Source organism: Bombyx mori, chromosome 9, assembly GCF_030269925.1.
Source record: "Bombyx mori chromosome 9, ASM3026992v2".
Classification (NCBI taxonomy): Eukaryota; Metazoa; Arthropoda; class Insecta; order Lepidoptera; family Bombycidae; genus Bombyx; species Bombyx mori.
The window spans coordinates 6,451,385-6,470,767 of NC_085115.1; the positions used below are offsets into that span (position 1 = coordinate 6,451,385).

The 19,383-nt window shown below is 36.6% G+C and overlaps 1 protein-coding gene across 1 annotated transcript in view; it reads right to left on the minus strand.

Moving 5' to 3' along the window:
* Positions 1–1,912: 1,912 nt before the first annotated feature.
* Positions 1,913–19,383, minus strand: part of LOC110384719 (all trans-polyprenyl-diphosphate synthase PDSS1) — a 54,833-nt gene continuing 37,362 nt past the window's right edge. Inside the window, exons 5-8 of the mRNA XM_038012850.2 lie at positions 12,418–12,507; positions 8,720–8,851; positions 7,596–7,790; positions 1,913–5,531 (exon numbers count right to left, since the gene is read on the minus strand). Coding sequence (XP_037868778.1) covers positions 5,310–5,531; positions 7,596–7,790; positions 8,720–8,851; positions 12,418–12,507 — 639 coding nt within the window. The 3' untranslated portion in view covers positions 1,913–5,309. The remainder of the gene's footprint in view (positions 5,532–7,595; positions 7,791–8,719; positions 8,852–12,417; positions 12,508–19,383) is intronic.

The following is a 19,383-nucleotide window of genomic DNA, read 5'->3' on the forward strand; positions in this document are numbered from 1 at the left end:
TATCAAGATGGGTGGCGTATTTACGTTGTAGATGTCTATGGGCTCTAGTAATCACTTAACACCAGGTAGGCTGTGAGCTCGTCCACCCATCTAAGCAATAAAAAAGGCTTTTATCATTACAGAATTGTAGACTACCTCACATCGCCCCACGATATCGCATGACGACATTGCGATATTATCGTATTCAATTATTAATAAACCGCTCGCTACCTACAGATTATAAGCTGCTCTAATTAAAGTTATCATGAAAAAGAGCATGTAAAATTGGTAAAGGAAACACTGAGAGGGAAGTTAGGATTTTTTAATTATCCTTATTTTTATTAGCATCGCATAACGGGTTCGAACTATGAACAATAACTTGAATGCAGCAGCGATGGAACTAAAAAGAAGAGTGTAGAGAAAGTCTTAACGGTGAGAATTCTCGTATATCCACACTTAAGAAATCTATAAAAGTACTAAACTACACGGTCGTGACTTTATATGGTCGTGATTTTATGATCTTCGACACACATCAGTTAGGCCATTACTTTACCGCCGTTAAATATTAAATTTTCCGATTACTTTTGATTTAAGGTGATATGTTGCTCTCTGACTTAATGAATTAATCCCAAACGTTTACCATTTCAAAAATACATTTCTTAAAATTAATTTTCTTAATTATGATGTTATTCTAAAATCTCTTCCAGAAACCTTCGTTTTCTGTTGCTCTGCTTCTATTTGACCTAGTTATGTGGGTCTTATTTCATACCTTCTATACTGATTAGCGTTTGATGTCACGGAAAACCTTCGTGTCAACCTTGACCTACAAGGATACTGAATACAAAATTTCGTCGTTTGTAAATCTTCATAAATTCAAAGTAGTATGCTTTGCCGTATTTATAAATTAATTTCGACAGGTGAAAAGATAAGCAAAATTTTTGTAACTTTACCGGATAACCATTTTAAGTTTAAGATTTAAAAAAATATCATAACAAAAACACTTCTTCAGCTATTTGAATGGAGTTAACTTAATTGAAGTTTAATTAAAAACATCGGACTGTTGAGGTTAATACCAAATAAAACGCACCTTTAATTACAAAGATAAATATCGCGTATTAGACAAAATGTCGCTTAAACCAAATAGTCTTTCACCCCAAGATTTATTGAATAGACTCGTGCAGAACAATCTCCCGACCCGGCTTGTATTAAGTCGTTATCAGAAATTAGGGACATCACAATGTGAAGGCAGCTATAGTGATATCTCAATTTTATAGTATAACGGCTATACTACACTTCAAACCGCATGCATAATTAATTGCCTTGCGGTGCAAATACCACGGGATAGTGGAAAATATCCGTGCGGTCACAACACTCTCTCTACCAGCAAATAATAATTAATAAATATTTGGTACCTACCTGCCGGATTTGAATACCGACACACTCGCATCAATACGAAGCGACAAAGAGCTCGACGAGTAAATTAACCCAAAGACACCGCCCACTGAGTTTTTCGCTGGATCTTCTCAGTGGGTCGCGTTTCCGATCCGGTGGTAGATTCTGCGAAGCACTGCTCTTGCTAGAGCCAGTGTTAGCAATATTCCCGGTTTGAGCCCAGTGAGCTCAGCTACATGCAAGGCGAAGCTGAAATAGCCTTCAAGGCTATCAGCGTAGGTAGAAAAAAAAACGAATACACTGGGCTTCTTATTCTTTACAGCAGGACGACTTCAATTTATTATTTATCATTTAAGTTTTCATAATTAGATAAATGCTCTAAATTAGCGATATTGTCACCTTAAAAATTTATTTTCTATCTTTTTATTTTTTGTTAATGACCGGGTGCTTTTTAAAACCTTTTTAAAGATCACTGCAACCCCGCAACGAACATATGTTTACACATTTTTAAACACAAACAAACAAAGTAAATAAAACAATATTCTTTAACTAAACTTTATATTAAAATTATTCATGATTTGCATTTTACAGAATATTAATATTTACAAACGTACGAACTAGGTAAATGTCTAAATACATAAATATAATAATTCATTGACTCCCGTTGTTGTCTTCATGTACAAATACATACACCACAACCTCTTACTGGGTCGGCCGACGTAATGACCGAAAAAGAAAAACATTCAAAAAAAATGTCAAAATACAGAAAACAACTAAAAATCAAGACCCATTTCAAAAGCACAAATAATATCAAAGTTCAAACCACAAAAAAAAAGTATTATTGTAGAAACTTGCATATATCATTGCTTTTGCTGAATCTTTTTATTGCACTAAAATATATATGTCAGCGGAAGCACTGAGTCGAGCTGATTCTTGTTTAGATGCCCGCAGCCACTAATGACGATGCCAGCGAAAACAGAATTTCCCCGACATCAGAAGTAAGATGAGGTGTCTATCCTCCACCTGAATGATGTCTTTCAGCACCCTCAACAGGGGCAAACCCTGGTAGTGACACTCATCGAAAGAGAATGTCTCTGGTGGGAGCTCCCACACACACTTGTTCTCCACTACGAGAGCTAAAGACGAAGTGAGGTAACTATACTCTCTGTACCATTCAGACACGACAGCCTGACCATATAGGAAGTCTTCGCTGTCGATGTCGCCAGTGTGGTAGTCGCCTCGAAGATTGTTATCTTATAGGCGGGTATTGGAGTGATGTCATCTTCGGCGATGGCAGTCCCACTTGAGAAGAGCCCTGCTATGATGGTATTTAGGGTAGGAACCGACTGATTCCCCTCACTAGTTCAGCTGGACAATTTCTTCAAGGCGCTGCTCACTTGTACACAGTCTATGAAATACTTTCTGCCGTATTCCAGCAACCTTCTTGATATCCATAATTCTGGGATTTTAATAACAATCCCCGACTTTTCACAAATCCCCTCTAGGACTCTAAGGAACTGCTGTGTGTACTGTTCGTGGGTTAACTGCCTATCGGCAAGATGCTGTTGAGAGGGAATTCTGAGTACGATGATTTGGTTGTCCCCCTGTCCCAATAACGATGCCGTGGTGTCACATTTGTGGGCGGCCAATAAAATTATCATGATGGTGGCCAGGGTTCAACCTCTCTGCCTGAGCCCTTCTAATCAGGCTTCCGGCACGATCACGCATCTAGGGCCCTCTATAGGATCGCCCGATGCATCCTAGTTAGGAGGAGCAAACCTGTCCTGGAATAAAAAAGTTTCTACAAGAGGGAAAGTGTGTGTGAATCCGTAGACATTCTTAAAGCCGAATAGATAGTCCAGGCTGTGGAACAGGGGGGGCCAAAAGCTCAGCCCGGAAATGGGTGCACCATGACGGGAAGTCGATGACTATATTGACATAATCGTGATCCTTTCCAAGGTTACTCATCCGGATTAACGTTTTGGTGAGTTGTTCCTCGCTCAGTGTCATTGACTGATGTTTGATGTACTGAAAGATGACAGCCGAGATATTTTTTTTGTTGACGACCTGTTAGGCCCTCATCTCGGGTCATTTTTCCGTTACAGAGAGCGTCAACTTCCTTAAACTCACGCTCCTTTGGTACGGCAACCATTATTCTCCAGTCTCTAGGGACCACTCCCATGTCTATGAGGGAGATGATCTCTTTAAAATTAAAAATTTCGGTCGTCAGATAATGCATTACGACGCTCTTTGTCGTGGGGGAGATTCTGAAGGAAACTTTCCGTGTAATGTTCTGTAGTTTTGTGTCATCGTCATAGATCCACTCTGTGTATTTTGGAATTACTGCTTTTTCAGAAATAATATCAACAGTATCGATGTGGTTGAAAGAAAAAAAATCTAGTAATGTCACGCCTACAAAATCCTCTGGGTTCCATCGGAGGGTTTGGGTTTCCCCCACTCATTTGCCAGGTAGCATGTTCGTATGTGGGGGTACACATCAGGTGTAAGAGACAAATTCGACCTCGCGTCAACACCATCCCTTTCTTACACCATGACGCTGTGCTTTTGTCCATGTTTACTATCGGGTGACCCATGGTCTTCCAGAGACCTGCTAATTCTAGCCTCATAATCGCATGCACTGTATCCGTACTGCACGAACTGTATCTGCACTAAAATAAGATTATATATATATTAAAAACACTTTACTTCCCGAATGTATCTCAAGTCTTTTTTTTTGGAGGTACATCATTTTTGGAGGTACTTTTATTGTCAGTCATTACGTCGGCTTCTAAACTAAATGAACTTATTAGTGACTAATATGTTTTATTAAACAATAAAAAAGTTGAAGGAATACTGCGCTCATGGTGCGTTTTACATTTGTCATTCATGCCTCAATCGTTAATCAAAATATTTTCACTGGATTATACATATTATATAATATCGAAATTTATTTACAATTCTAATCACTAAATTAGCTAATATCGTCTTTAATAAAACTTTCTAAACGTGTTTTAATGAATTTTGCCTAGACACGACGACACGCCTCATCGTAAACTTATTTTTACAAACTAAAACAGAATATTATAAACCTCTAGTTTGAAAAAACGTGTACGCTAAAGAAATTGAGGTAATTGGTTTTGGAGTTTAAATCACGGGTAACTAATCCGATGACTCGTTATTTACAAATCGAAATATAGATTGGAAGGAGTTTAAAAAAAATGTCGTCATAATAATTATAAAACAATTGTTTACTATTGTGATGATGATGATGATAACGTTTGATAACACAGGTACAGTCTAATTAAATCCTACGTAAAGATTGCACAAGATTATATATTATGTTTAATTAGAATATGCATATATATAACGGTATCTTATGTACAAAAAAGAAACCCAATTACGTTTTATTTCACAACGCATACATGTATTAAGTTAAATTGAGCACGAAACTGCACGCCTAAGTACAGATGTATTTGGTATCGTAGTACTCATCATACACGCTCATTTATATATAAACAAAAAACAAAACACTATTGTATTTTAACATCTCGGTTCGACGTAAAGCAGCGTTTAGATTGTAAAACACTTACAATATAAATCAGGTCACAATAGTGAAGTTCGCATCATAAGACAGTAACAAATACATGTAAACAACTGCTCACATACTGTATATAAATAAAAATATATATTTTTCTGACAATCAGTTCGACTGATTAACCAAAAATATAATAACCATATTGTTTCGTATTTAATAACGAGCGCACGAAAGCGTTAAGTCCTCGCGTTCCGTACAAACGTTCACCTTTTCAGAAAAGGTATCTTATATAAATATATTCGTGCTCTTAAATTGTCGTGCACGCATTCAGCAATCATCTATGTAAAGTACAACGTTGACAATGTCGGACGTTTACGCGTTCGCAGCGAGAAGAGCGAGCGCGCTATTTGATCCTGTTGAGGACGAGGTCGGTGGTGAGCACTAGTCCCTTCTGGTAGGGCGAGTCAGCCAGGTCGGCCGCCAGTCTCGCGGCCTCGGCGCCGTGCTTGCGCGCTAGGAAACGCGTCTGTTCGAGGCCGCGAGACTTGTGGACCAATTCGAACGCCTTCTCGACGTCGCCGGACTCTTGGAACCGCCTCATTATCATCGGATTCAGCTCCGGATACTAAGGACATTGTCGATTATTTATTCATTTTGATTACTGTTCACTGTGGATATTAAGTTTTAAGTAAACTGGCGTAGGACTATGTGAGCCTAACTATTTTTGGCTATCATATACCATAGAATTAAGAGTTAATAATTACATATTTATCCTGTAAAGGGAATAAACAGCTTAACACTCGTTTCATTAACATCAAAAAAAAGGTTGTGCAATGAAATTACACTAGTAATTCGTGAATATGCTTGAGAGTTACTGTTTAGCGTTTTTTTAGCGAAACCCAATTATCAACTTAGACCGCATCAAAAATTCTATCCGTTTTAACATAAACTAATCAATTCGATTCGTGAAATTCATTAATATTCCAATACGCTTATGACGTTTTTATGTTAAATACAAAAATAATTTTACTTTCCAAAGTACATACATAATCTACATAATTCAAATTGATTCACGCATTTAGAATTCTTGATATCGCTCGCAAACGAAATTAGGTTGACGAATGCAGTTCATTATTAGTTGGATGTTGCGTAAACGCTTCGTGCAAGTCGAAACGAATGCAACGCGTTCAATTTGGAGTTCACGTGTCGAGGCGAACGGACCGGTTTTAATATTGCACTCGGAATCACTGCGCTCTGTATTGTATTAATTATAATTAATGTTAAACGATTAAACTGCGCAAAATATTACAGTTAATACGAAACGAAAGGACGGTTTATTTGAGACACGAGACATACAATTACCGATTTTTATAGGCATTATAATTACACATAAACAAACCCAGCGAACGGACTTTTCAAGTGTGTTTTTTTTTTGATTTCTTTTGAAAAACTCCAATCATTTTGCCTACCTACAATAATAGTCTAACCACCAGTAAATTATTTTATTGCATTGTAATGTTAAGCTGTTACCAAAAACTGGCGTCGTCCTGGCCTTAAAGGACAAGACATCCGGTGCATTCGTGTTGAGCGATGCACCGGTGTTCGAATCTCAGGCGGGTACCAATTTTTCTAATGAAATACGTACTCAACAAATGTTCACGACTGACTTCCACGGTGAAGGAATAACATCGTGTAATAAAAATCAAACCCGTAAAATTATAATTTGCGTAATTACTGGTGGTAGGACCTCTTGTGAGCCCGCGCGGATAGGTACCCCCGTCCTGCTTATTTCTGCCATGAAGCAGTAATGCGTTTCGGTTTGAAGGGCGGGGTAGCCGTTGTAACTATATTGAGACCTTAGAACTGATATCTCAAGATGGGTGGCGCATTTTCGTCGTATATGTCCATGGGCTCCAGTAACCACTTTAAACCAGGTGGGCTGTGAGCTCGTCCACCCATCTAAGCAATAAAATAATGTTGATTACTGATTCGAAGCCTAATGCGCGTCCCGGAAGAAGTCTGACCCCGCATTGAAAGCTCTAGGCTCTTTTTGTTTTTATTTAATTTATTTTTATTGCATTATAGTGATAAGCTGTTGCCAAAAACAAAACTCCACACTAATGTGGATGTGTGGTGAATCAGGATCTAAATCCTGAAGTCTAAGTCACAATTTGATTGTACCGATCATTCCACTTTTCAAACTAAAATGCATGATTGCTTTGCGTCTAAAAATACGCCCTACCACCAACCAGTCTGTACATATCAGCAGCAACCAAATTAACGAATGTAAAATGATAATCTAATTTTATAACATACGATTCAATAGATTATGTATTTACTCAAAAGTAAAATAAGATTATTCTAAATTATAGCTTATACTATCTATTATTTTGGGATGGGATGGGATGGTATGGACATGTGATGAGACGAAATGAAAATGAAATTGGTAAGAGAGTGTTAACTATGAATGTGTGAATGAAGGATATAGAGGAGATAGACCTAAGAAGAAATGGATGGATTGCGTGAAAAACGATATGTGTAAGAGGGGAGTGAGCGAAGAAATGGTATATGACAGAAGAGTATGAAAGGAGAAAACTTATTGCACCGAACCCAGGTGACTGGTAGAAGGGCAGGAGAATAATGACTGTCTATTATCTTTTAATTGAAAATCTTGAGTTAAAAAAAATACCTTTTCGCAGGCGAATAGAACAGGCGCGGTGGCAAGACCGAGTTTGAGGTCGGCCGCGGTGGGCTTGCCCATGGCCTGTGCTGAAGACACGAAGTCCAACAAGTCGTCGACGAGCTGAAACGCCAGCCCCAAGTTTCGTCCGTATTGGAACGCCAACTCGCACGTGCTCTCGTCGGCGCCGCTCAGTAAGGCGACCTATAGGCGAAACTCAACGTTCATACAACTTTAATCCATAGACACAGCCCACTGAGTTTCTCGCCGGATCTTCTCAGTGGGTCGCGTTTCCGATCCGGTGGTAGATTCTGCGAAGCACTGCTCTTGCTAGGGCTAGTGTTAACAATACTCCGGTTTGAGCCCCGTGAGCTCACCTACACACGTTAGGGCGAAGCTGAAATAACCTCTCAAGGCTATCAGTATAGGTAGGAAAAAAAATACAACTTCTGGACGCGGAGGGCACTTTAGAACAGTTTTTTTTTTTTTTTTCGTTTTATTGTACAATTTTATATTATTTTCCTGTGTCATATTTTATTTATTATAAAAACGAAAACTTTAGTTATAAAATTGAATGTGTAATTTGAAAATAAAATTTCACTAATTACTGATGCACTTTAGGACGCTTAAATAAAAGCGGCTCTAAATAAAATAATAAATTGTTTATTTCATGTAAAAATGTACAATGCTTTTTTACTATAGGCCCGGGATCAGCCTCCTAGATTTGTTCGGTCGCACATGCGCGTGACAGAATCAAATGTTTCGCCATACACATATTTATTATTATTATTTATTAGTTATTTAACAACAAAAAAAACTTTTGTGAACGATTATACAATAAGCGCAATTTCACCTTATACTGTGGATTATTTAAAAAGAAGGAAATATAAGAAATATGTGTAATTTATTATTGTAATCTAAAAAGAATAAAACTCGAATAGTTATTCGAATCCACCCAAACATTAACACACAATTAATATTGTAGTTATATTCACAGTACCAATTGATTCATCTAAATTCCAGAGCTAAAAACAGATCTACAGATCTTTCATCACGAGACATCCTGTGTATTTTCCGTTCTTACATTACAAAAGTGTTTAAATTCTTTAATGTATTAGGGAATTGGAGCTTACCGCCTTAACAGAATTAGCAATTAATGAAGCCGTCTTCCTGTACGTCTTTGTGAGGTAGTGAGCGAACCGCTCGTTTTCAGTTTCTTTGCTGCCAAGTTGCATGAATTCGCCCTGCACCAAATCAGTTACCACCTGTAATAACGTTCGATTTACTGTTAATCTTTTTCAAACCCATCTTGAATTTTTTATTGTTAAAGTTTCGGGAAACACATTTACTATACAATGACAAAAGACCAGACCTTCAATTCAAAATATAAAATTCAATTGGAATTACCAAATACCAATTAATAAAGATCGATCGATTTCATTTGATTTCGAACAAATATTCTTTTGTGTTATGCAAAACAAAGAACTACAATACGATGTATTTTTATAAATCAAGTATTAAAAAGAAGAGACTCGATTTAGGATGTGATAAGGAGATGATAGAACAGACGGATTATGAACAACCACACAAACAAAAAATCAACGGTCCTAAGCTTTCTTCAGGGGAAAATCCTATTTGCGAGAACACTAATACGAGACAGTAAGATGTATACCAAATATCAATGACAAATATCTACCTATCTTATGATATGACCGAGCATCGAACCGAAGCCGAGAGGTTCTATAATCGCCAACCACTAGACGAACAAAACGATCAAACCAATGGTACAGCTTGAATATTAATGACAATAAAATTAGACCAAAACAGAGACAGATTACTGTGGTGCGACAAGGATATGGAGAATCAACGTTATTCTAGACACCCATTCGTTAAGATAACTTAAAATGAAATATAAAAATTCAATTTATTTCCGTTTACTCTTCATCTTAATCATAAAATTAGAATTATTTTTTTTAAATATCCAACAAACACAAAAGATTGCGAAAACGATTAACGGTGAATAATTGACACTGTTAATGTAATTGCACCAAGGATTCCGGCAGGATGCGATGCTATTAATGGATATTTCAGGCCCGACCTCGTTCCTCGCACGCACATTTACTCAGTGCTACTTACGCATTACATAAAGTACTTAGTATGTAAAATAATTGCGTGAAATAAACAAACGCCCATCCACAATTTCAATATTTGTCGTTTGACATTTTATTACTTTTAAGTCCACTGCGCAGTAAGTAGCCAGTGTCCTTATTTCTATTTAAAGATCTGCACAAGGAAGCTACGTTTTTTAGTACGTAATTTAGCAATACTTTTTTTGTACAATAAATACATGAATGGTTATGAGCTCCTGCACTCATCAACAAAAAATATTTTATCATACTTTCTATTAATAATATATATTTTTAAAGACACACTAAATTATGTCATCTAATGAATGATAATAGATTCTTATAAACCAATCACCGATTGACTTATACAAAATATTACATAAGGTGTCTGCTGCTATTATATTTACTGATTCATAGCCACAGATAGCCACGTATCCATCTATGTTTTCGATTCGTCTGAATGAAACTATTTGTTAGTCAGAAATACGTTTTAGTAACAGGGCGCGCCTTTTAAAGGTCTGTCTGTGTCACGGCACAGGCTTAGCTAATAAATAATCACTCGTGTATTCATGGAAATTTCGTTAACAATCTTTTGCATTGTTTTATTCCAATAGTAAAAGTGTAACACAAATAGATTCCGTGCACTTTAGTCTTTAGCAATTTAGTCGTTCGTGACCACGAAAGCTGTAAAGCATTCAAAACGTAGCAAATAATGTCAAGACAATAACAAACCCGAGATTAAACGGTAAAAGTAATTTTAGTCACAAATAAATTCATTATTTAATTTAAAGAAAAGGAAACTGATTATCTGGAGATTATGGAGAATAAAAAAAAAACAAATGTAATGATATAAAATATATGTAATGATAGTTATGTGTTAGATTTTTTAAGTTACTAACATAGATTATAAGTAATTCCTACTAACAAAATGTTATTGTTTTAAAAAAAAGAAAACTAAAATAAAGTATAAATAAAAAATATATATATACCACCATTTCTACTCTATTAAGATAACGTTAAAACAATCGAATTTTGCGGTTGAAGACACACTTCACATACAAGTCACATTAAATTATGAGGATATTCTCAAACGACGTTCTTTAAAACCGCAAACTGTCGTGCTTATAGGCATTCGGAATTCAGAGTAGCTATGAAGGAAACTATGTTAGTTTAATGTATTCGACCACTGCCCAAGTAGGTAGCGTCCTAAAATGTTATATCCAGTTTAAATAAGACCGTAAATACGAGACTTGTGTCGTGAAGTCGTGTTTTTTTTTTTTTTTTTAAACAATCACGCCACGTTAACTGGTCCCGTGATAAGTTCGTAAAGAACTTGTGTTACAGGTACCAGCTAACGGAAATAAATGTAATATTTTTATTATACACATACATATAATTAATATACATCCATAACCCTGGAAAAGACATTTATATTTATCAAACAAATATCTTCCCTTGGCGGGATTCGAACCCGCGACCCCCTTGTGTAGTGACCATGTCACTTACCACTACACCAGACGGTCAAGTTTAGTTTAGTTAAGTCAAGCAAATATTTTATTTACAATTTAAAGTGGGTGAATTTTTCATAATTATATATTAAAATTGCTAAAATGTAAAAAGTCTAGTGTTTTTTTTAAACAAAAAGTGCTAGTCATAATGAGTGCTTATGAATGTGAAACGCACACTTTTACTATAAAAATCTTAGAGAAACTGGAGAAACTTTTTATTGAGTATCACACAGCACAGCATACCCTACCACTAATAAACAAAAAATGAATATATTTATAATACCTATTCAATATGTATATATGTAATAGATGGTGGGATCAACTAATGCAAGTGCACAATATGCCCGGTCACAACTACGCAACTTGTAAATTTTGTATATTTGTAAATTTTAACAAGCAATGTATTGTTTCTTCGTGGGAGTCTTAACCAAATATTTCTAAACGTATTTACTTGAAAAAAATTGGTAAATGAATTCACAATGCCAACCTCGGCATAGTTGGATTGCTAGGTATAAGATGACCGTATGGCATGTGGTCTACGATAGCTACTCTATCTCTTCCCGTGGGTGTCTTAATGGCGTGACGTAAAGATTCACCGGAAATTGTAAATAGCGTTCTCTGGACAGTATAACAGTGTACTGCCATCACCAATCGTATTTCCTGATGTTAGGGCCTATGGCAAGTCATCTTACCATCCAGAACTTTGTCGGTCAGAAACGGTCATGCATTCCGACTTGGAGTTGTAATTTTGTACTATTGAAAGTTCGATTTCGTGTCTCATGGTGGGCGGTGGTATTCGTGTCAAAATATCTATAGGATCTAATCCCCGATTTGTTTCAGATGGGCCATGAGCTACTTACCCTAAAGAATAAAAAAAACATCAAACGACATACATCTTCAGGCCACGGATTCATAGCTTGGTATGAAAACATTCAAAGGCGAAGTAAAAACTACACAATGCAAAGCAATCTCTGAATTTACGAGAACAAGAGAACCCACCATCTAATTTGTTATGAAATCAAGCTGAACCAATTATCAAAGCTAGCAACCCGAGACATGTCAACTTAGAAATGATTTTTGTATTTATCTTTAAAGCGTAACCTTACGTATTTTGCGGCTTGTGTTATCGGCCGCAGTATCGCACGCTGTCTTATTTTTTTTACGTACCATTAAAACATTATTAATAATTTGACTCACTTGACTGAGCACGAGTGTGACATCATCGCTGCGCAAGCGAGCTATCATCATCGACGCCACAGCGAGGATGAAGTCGCCGGCCATCGCCACCTGGAAACAATCATATAGCATCACGTTGAAATGATTTCAAAGGAAAAGTAAAAACTACATCGCATTATGAATCTTATTTATAATTTTTTTAGTTTTTTTATGTTAAAACTTTTCATAATGTGTCATTTTCAGTATGTTTGCAGGTTTATCAAGAATATTCACTATGTTATTCTCGAATATTTAACGGATAATACGATCTGAGCCCCAATCGAATAAATTCAGTAAAATATATCTAAAATATACCGCAACAACAAGTCACTGTTTTCTATAAAATAGAACGATTCTCATTATTCAAACGATGACGTTATTATAAAAAAGTGGAATCCGTTGATCGAATTACGTTTAATAACAACGTTGTAGACAATATATCGATGGCACCCATTTCTCCGCTTGGCAAGAATGTCGAGAAAGTTGTAATGTGGTCGCATACTAATGTACGGGCGGACGTACAGTGGCGGGCATCGCGCATCGCTTCCGACCGCCTCAACGGGACCAACGCTACTTACCACAACAAAGAGCACAAGCCTAAATTTTATTTTTTTGATATTAAGTTCAGAAAAAAAAGCGTTTTTTCTTTTTAATGTTTTTTTTTATTTACAAGTACATCTTTGCTTTGCAGCATTGTAATAAGGGCACTCACAGATAATATTTCTTCAATCAGAAAAAACTATGTGAAATATACGAAAAAGTTCGATACTATTTTTAACAAAACCAGTTTTTTTTAATATGTATATAAATATTAATACCACATAAAATATTGTTTTGCAAAAAATGAAACCTTGAAAGTTATCGTTTTCAAATATGTTGCATATTGAACATAAATTATACATATTGATTACATTTACGTCCAAGTTTTATATATAATAGATGTTAATACTCACACTAGTTTAATGGTTTCCAGACGAATTAGAAAATATAATTAAAACATTTTTTGAAATAAATCAAAAATAAATAAATTATTATACTAAAATGTTTTCAAAAATTCCTTTAAAATTTTTAATTAGTTCGGATTATATTCAAAGGAATTTAGTCAGATAGCTAAAAATTCTGCGCTAGTGTTCATATATCCGATTCTGTGGACCGAATGGTAAACAGTCGACGTCGCCTAAAACACGTCGTTACGGATCCTCCCGATCCATTAACGGTGCTTTTAGGTACGTCAAGCACCGGTCATCGTCCTCGCCGAGCCGACGAAGGGCTCGACGAGTAAATTAATCCATAGACACAGCCCACTGAGTTTCTCGCCGGATCTTCTCAGTGGGTCGCGTTTCCAATCCTGTGGTAGACTCGGCAAAACACTGCTTTAAAAGCAACACTTCCGGTTTGAGCCCCGTGAGCTCACCTACACGCTAAGGTAAAGCTGAAATATCCTCTCAAGTCTATCAGCATAGGTAGGGAAAAAAAGCTAGTGCTTATTATTGTTTCAACACAATTTTCTTAATTGCCAATGTTCCAAAGCATAAAACTCGTGATCGATTACACTTTTATTACAAACAAATGATTTACGTTGCATCACTATAAGGATCTATCTGATCATAGGATAATAAATAAATAATTTACAACGTTCGATTACTTACTCAAGTTAAAGAATAAAAAAGTTATTCCATCTGTAGCTACATATTTTTTGTGTATACGAAGCTACAACCTGCCCGTACTGGCGACTGGACACCCGTTAACCCACATCGAGTATCCAGCGGTCGGATTTCTTACCTGCATACCTACATAATTACCGAGGGATCTGTTTACTATTAACACGCCGTTCTGATTACGTTGACCATTGATTGAGCGTTATATTAATGATGCATCTGAGTACATAATTAAAATCACGTCTTTATTCATGACATTTCTGTACTTTTGATTAAGAAATGAATTGCAGTTTAAAAAATTTTACGTTGTCTCAAAAGCTATACAACATAATATATTTAAACCAATTTTCATCAAATTGATTTTTCAGTCCATTTTTTTTTATTTTAACCGTCAAAGTTTTTTGGTTCTTTTCGTTGTTTTTTTTTATTATTAAGCTCACCACCACACCAGCTCGTATGCTATCACCTGACCTCATATAGACATAAAAGTCAATGCCGTTACCAACATCGAGATATACCTAAAGTCGAAACCTTAATTGACATAACGAGCTACGCTGTCCTCGAAGCAGAAACGTATAATTGCTTTAAATTACAACGCTATTTGATTTGTAGCAGAAACAGGCTCGCCATCACTGGCCAACCCACTTGGTTTCAACCCATACAAGCTTACAGCCACCACCAACGAAAGTACGAACTTTCTGTCCATCCATCTATTGCAATGATTTTAAATTACAATCAGTACAGCCTAAAAAAGACAAATTTGCTTTTCAGGGAACCGTAAACCGTCGAATAGGCAGTGGACAAACAACGAAGATGAACGAACAATTATATAGACAAGGTACTAACTTTGGAGGATGCTACATAGTATTTCTCAGATCTCTGACACTTCAACATGGACTTACCTAAAAAAATGTTGACCAGCTACAACAATTTGTCACGAATTTTGTTAATGAATTACACATTCTTTTCATCGATTCGAGAAATGAAATTGATTTCTCTCTAACAACGAGTAGGCATGTAATTAATATAATTATTGCATATTAAGGTAAATTGCGTGACTTATACACACACGATTGTAAGATATTAACATAAAATTAATTAATAGAAAATCGATATATGTATGAGCTGGAACAGCATACTGAAAGACAAAGTGGTTTGATTTTTCATTATTATAATTCTAATAACCATTTCGGACATATTTAATGACGCGGTATAATAATTCAAAGTGTAAACAACGTATCACATCGAAAAAGTGTTAATAACCTCTTCACGTTTATTATAACATAGCGTAACAGACTAAGTACTCAATGGTCTGTGCTTAGTTAATCAAATTAAAAAATGTGAAAGTGGTCAACCAGTGACGTTATGCGTATTTCCATAACATAGTATGGCCAAAGGCATCCGGCATCGGGTCCGGTTTGGCTCGGTGACACGCAACCAAACTACATAACGCTGATTAAATATTGATATACATTAATATTTGCTATCCTTCAGACGCACGTCTGTTGAAAATGTTAAAGGCCCATAGCGACATGTTGCAATTTAATTGAAAATTTACCATTATCTTTTTAATAATTTATATTAAAAGCGTAATTGAAACCGAGGCTCTATTTTCATAACAACAGAAAATACTTAATGATTCCTTCTATAGGAAAAGGTCCCTTTCTTGAAGCCATAGGAAACTGATAGTAGACACCTTAAATCTGCTATTTAAGTACCGGTACTTTAATATAAGAAATGTTCATAATAGTAGTAGCTTAATTTCTACAACGTCGCCCGAGTAAAGAGTTAACCTAGAGTGTAGTTAACGTATATTTTTTGGCGCAGTGGTGATTTAAAATTAATCTCGTTACAGATGCACTGAATCTGCACTGTCTCCAACGGTATCCTCCACGAGAGCGACTAGCGCGTGTCGTGTGCGCTTCGTTGCGCAAATCGTTGCAATAGTTGGCATACTTTTATCAAGACGAAATGCACCTGTCGGTCTGTGTGTTTAGTGCGAGTTTTTTAACGTTCTCGATAGCGCAAAAGTTAACTCAAATTTGTATGGAGTTGGAACGTTTGGCTACGTTTATCTTTAGGAGCGCTGTTCTTACTGCATACAAAATTGAGTTAACTTTACGTTATGAGAACGTTAAAATACTCGCATTAAGCACACTGAAAGCCACTACACCAGTCGCAAAGAACAACTGTACTTATATTCATAGTACAATAACGCTAGTAACATCAACGCTTGTAGGATCCTAATCTGGCTCGTGTTAAACATTGCATCTAGTTCTACTCAATGTTTTCTCATGCAGCTGTGAGTGTTTTTGTTTTTATCATTTTCCAAAACACAAAATTTATACATATAACTAAAAGCTAGCTTTTGAGTTATATGATTAATTTTAATTCGTCTTAACATATACATACAAGCGTACGCCACGAATATGATGAGAGTGAAAGGCTTTTTTACAAGAAGACGTCGAAAGTTGGTCCAACGTGAACCACATGAATAATTTACCAGAAAAATCTCTACGATTTCACGCTGACTTGATTTCGTATGCATTGTCGTTTCTATTCTGTAATTCATTTACACCTATGTACATCTTGTAATGCAAGTTCGAACATTATATGAATGGGTAATCAGTTAACACTTCAAACCCTATCCAGTTCACGTATTAATTTCGTCTTTAATGGCCATCAGTTAACAACATTTTATTGGAATTTTCATCGAACACAACGAAATGAAGTAATAATTAACCCTTAGACACAGCCCACTGAGTTTCTCGTCAGATCTTCTAAGTGAGTCGCGTTTCCGATCCGGTGGTGGATTCTGCGAAGCACTGCTCTTGCTAGGTCCAGTGTTAGCAACAACTCCTGGTTTGGGCCTCGAGAGCTCACCTACACGCTAGGGTAACGCTGTAATAGCCTCTAAGGCTATCAGCAAAGGTAGGAAAAAAAATTATCATCTAAAATAATTAATAAACTTTACTTTCCAAAGAGTAATAAGAAAATATGTTTTATCGAAAAGCGGAAGTGGAAATTTACGATATTTGCCTTTAAGTTATGGAGAAATAGGGTGGGGAGGTCTTAAGGCCATTACCGGAGCTTGTTGGTCAGTTGCGACATTAAGATAAGTGGGTCTCGCGAAGCTAACCGCGCGTGGTAGTGGTATTTCGCAAGGCAGCCTTGACAGTGGCGATGGGCAGGTGGTGGCGGCGACGTCGGTCGGTGGACGGAAGGTGAATGTGGCGGGATGTATGTCACGCGGCCGGCCTTGACTCCCCCCTCATCCTTCTTGCAACCGATCGAGCCGATTTTAACATTTAATTCTGCAAGATACGCGCCGTATTCGATATTCAGAAATAAAACATACGTTTTTTTTTGTTATATTAACAAGTTTATAATATCCTGAAATTGTTGTTTTGAATTAATCGGCGGCAAGGAATTGTTGAAGTCAAGGTCTGGTCGGGACTAGTAGCCGCCTCCTACACTGTGACACGAATTCTAGTGGAGGTAGGGCGTCTTGTGAGCCCGCACGGGTAGGTACCACTACTTCGCCTATTTCTGCCGCGAAGCAGTAATACGTATTGGTTTCAAGGTTGGGTTAGCCATTATATTATAAAAATGAGACATACAACTCATGTCTCAAGGTGGGCGGCATTAACATTGTTGGTTCACGGGTCTAAGGCTTAGACGGGAAAATCATTAGACCCGCTGATTCTTTAGACTCTAAGAAATCTTTTTTTTTTTTATTGCTTAGATGGATGGACGAGCTCACAGCCCACCTGATGTTAAGTGGTTACTGGAGCCCATAGACATCCACAAAGTAAATGCGCCACCCACCTTGAGATACAAGTTCTGAGGACTCAAGTATAGTTACAACGGCTGCCCCACCCTTCAAACCGAAACACATTACTGCTTCACGGCAGAAATAGGCAGAGTGGTATGTACCCACCCGCGCGGACTCACAAGAGGTCCTACCACCAGTAGCTAGCTCAACTGCATTGATTTAAGCGCTTTCCTACCCTCCGAACAGGAGCGTATAATCCTTTTCTCGGCAAAAATAGGGAAGATTGGTGGTTCTTGGTTCCAATAAGAATTAGCGTCACTCATTAGAGTTCAGTTGCATAAAGATTTGAATAGTTAAGTATGAAAAAAATCGCATTCATCGACGAGCGTGATCGATACGTGTTTGAGTTGCAGTCGATCGGCGTATTTCGTACCGAGTGAGTGGAAGGTCCGGCGTGGTTACGAAACGAGCGAGTATCTAGTGGCGATTAGTGGTCGACGAGTGGGCCATCGTTTCAACATACACGCTTGACTAGTGGTGTCACACGAATGAACCGTTCAAAATACTAATTTCCATTTCCAAAATTAGAATATATATTTTTTTTACTACTTGTCACACCTACAGATATTTTTTAAAAAATATATTCATCAAATCTATTTTTATTCTTTTTTTAACATTCATTAACATTACGACTGAATATTTTACTAGCCCACTAGTAAGTGAATCTTCGACGGACATTATTCGTAATCGTTGCTACATCACACACATCCTTAATTTTTACGCTCAAACATCGTATATACAATACACAACTAACAATCTCAAACATCACACGTGACCTTGACATGAAAATGGACGTAACACGAGATATAAAAATTTCGAAACTTCCCCGCTCTTTCATTTTGCTGAATCAATATAAAATTTTAGAAATCGAAGATACGTCTTCGTTTTTGATCAAAACTGAAGAAATTATTATTATTATCAATATATATTATATAAATTGAATACATAAATGAATTGCTGTTCGTTAGTCTCGCTAAAACTCGAGAACGGCTGTATCAATTTGGCTAATTTTGGTCTTTAATTATTTGTGGAAATCCAGAGAAGGTTTAAAAGGTAGATAAATATGAAAATGTTCGGAAATAAATAAAAATAATAATTTTGTTTTTCCTTTGATGTGTCCCTCATCGGACGGATTCCTTTTGTTTGTTTTAAGTTTATTTTATACGAAAGTTTAGGTCTTTTATTTATCGATTGAGGCCCTACGAAGTCTGCCGGGTCAACTAGTTATCAATACAAATATATCAGGAATTATTTTTTCTTTAAATACAATCAGACTACAACGACATATTACTCTTAACATATGATCAAGGTAATAAAAGTAAATGTTAACGTAGGTTTAATTTAGGCAAGACGTAAGTAGCGCGGTCAGTCCAGTCACAGGTTCGACCCAGATAACTCCCCGCGCGAGCCGTCGAGCCCCGCAAACTACAGTTACGAAGACCAGTTTTTATTCAA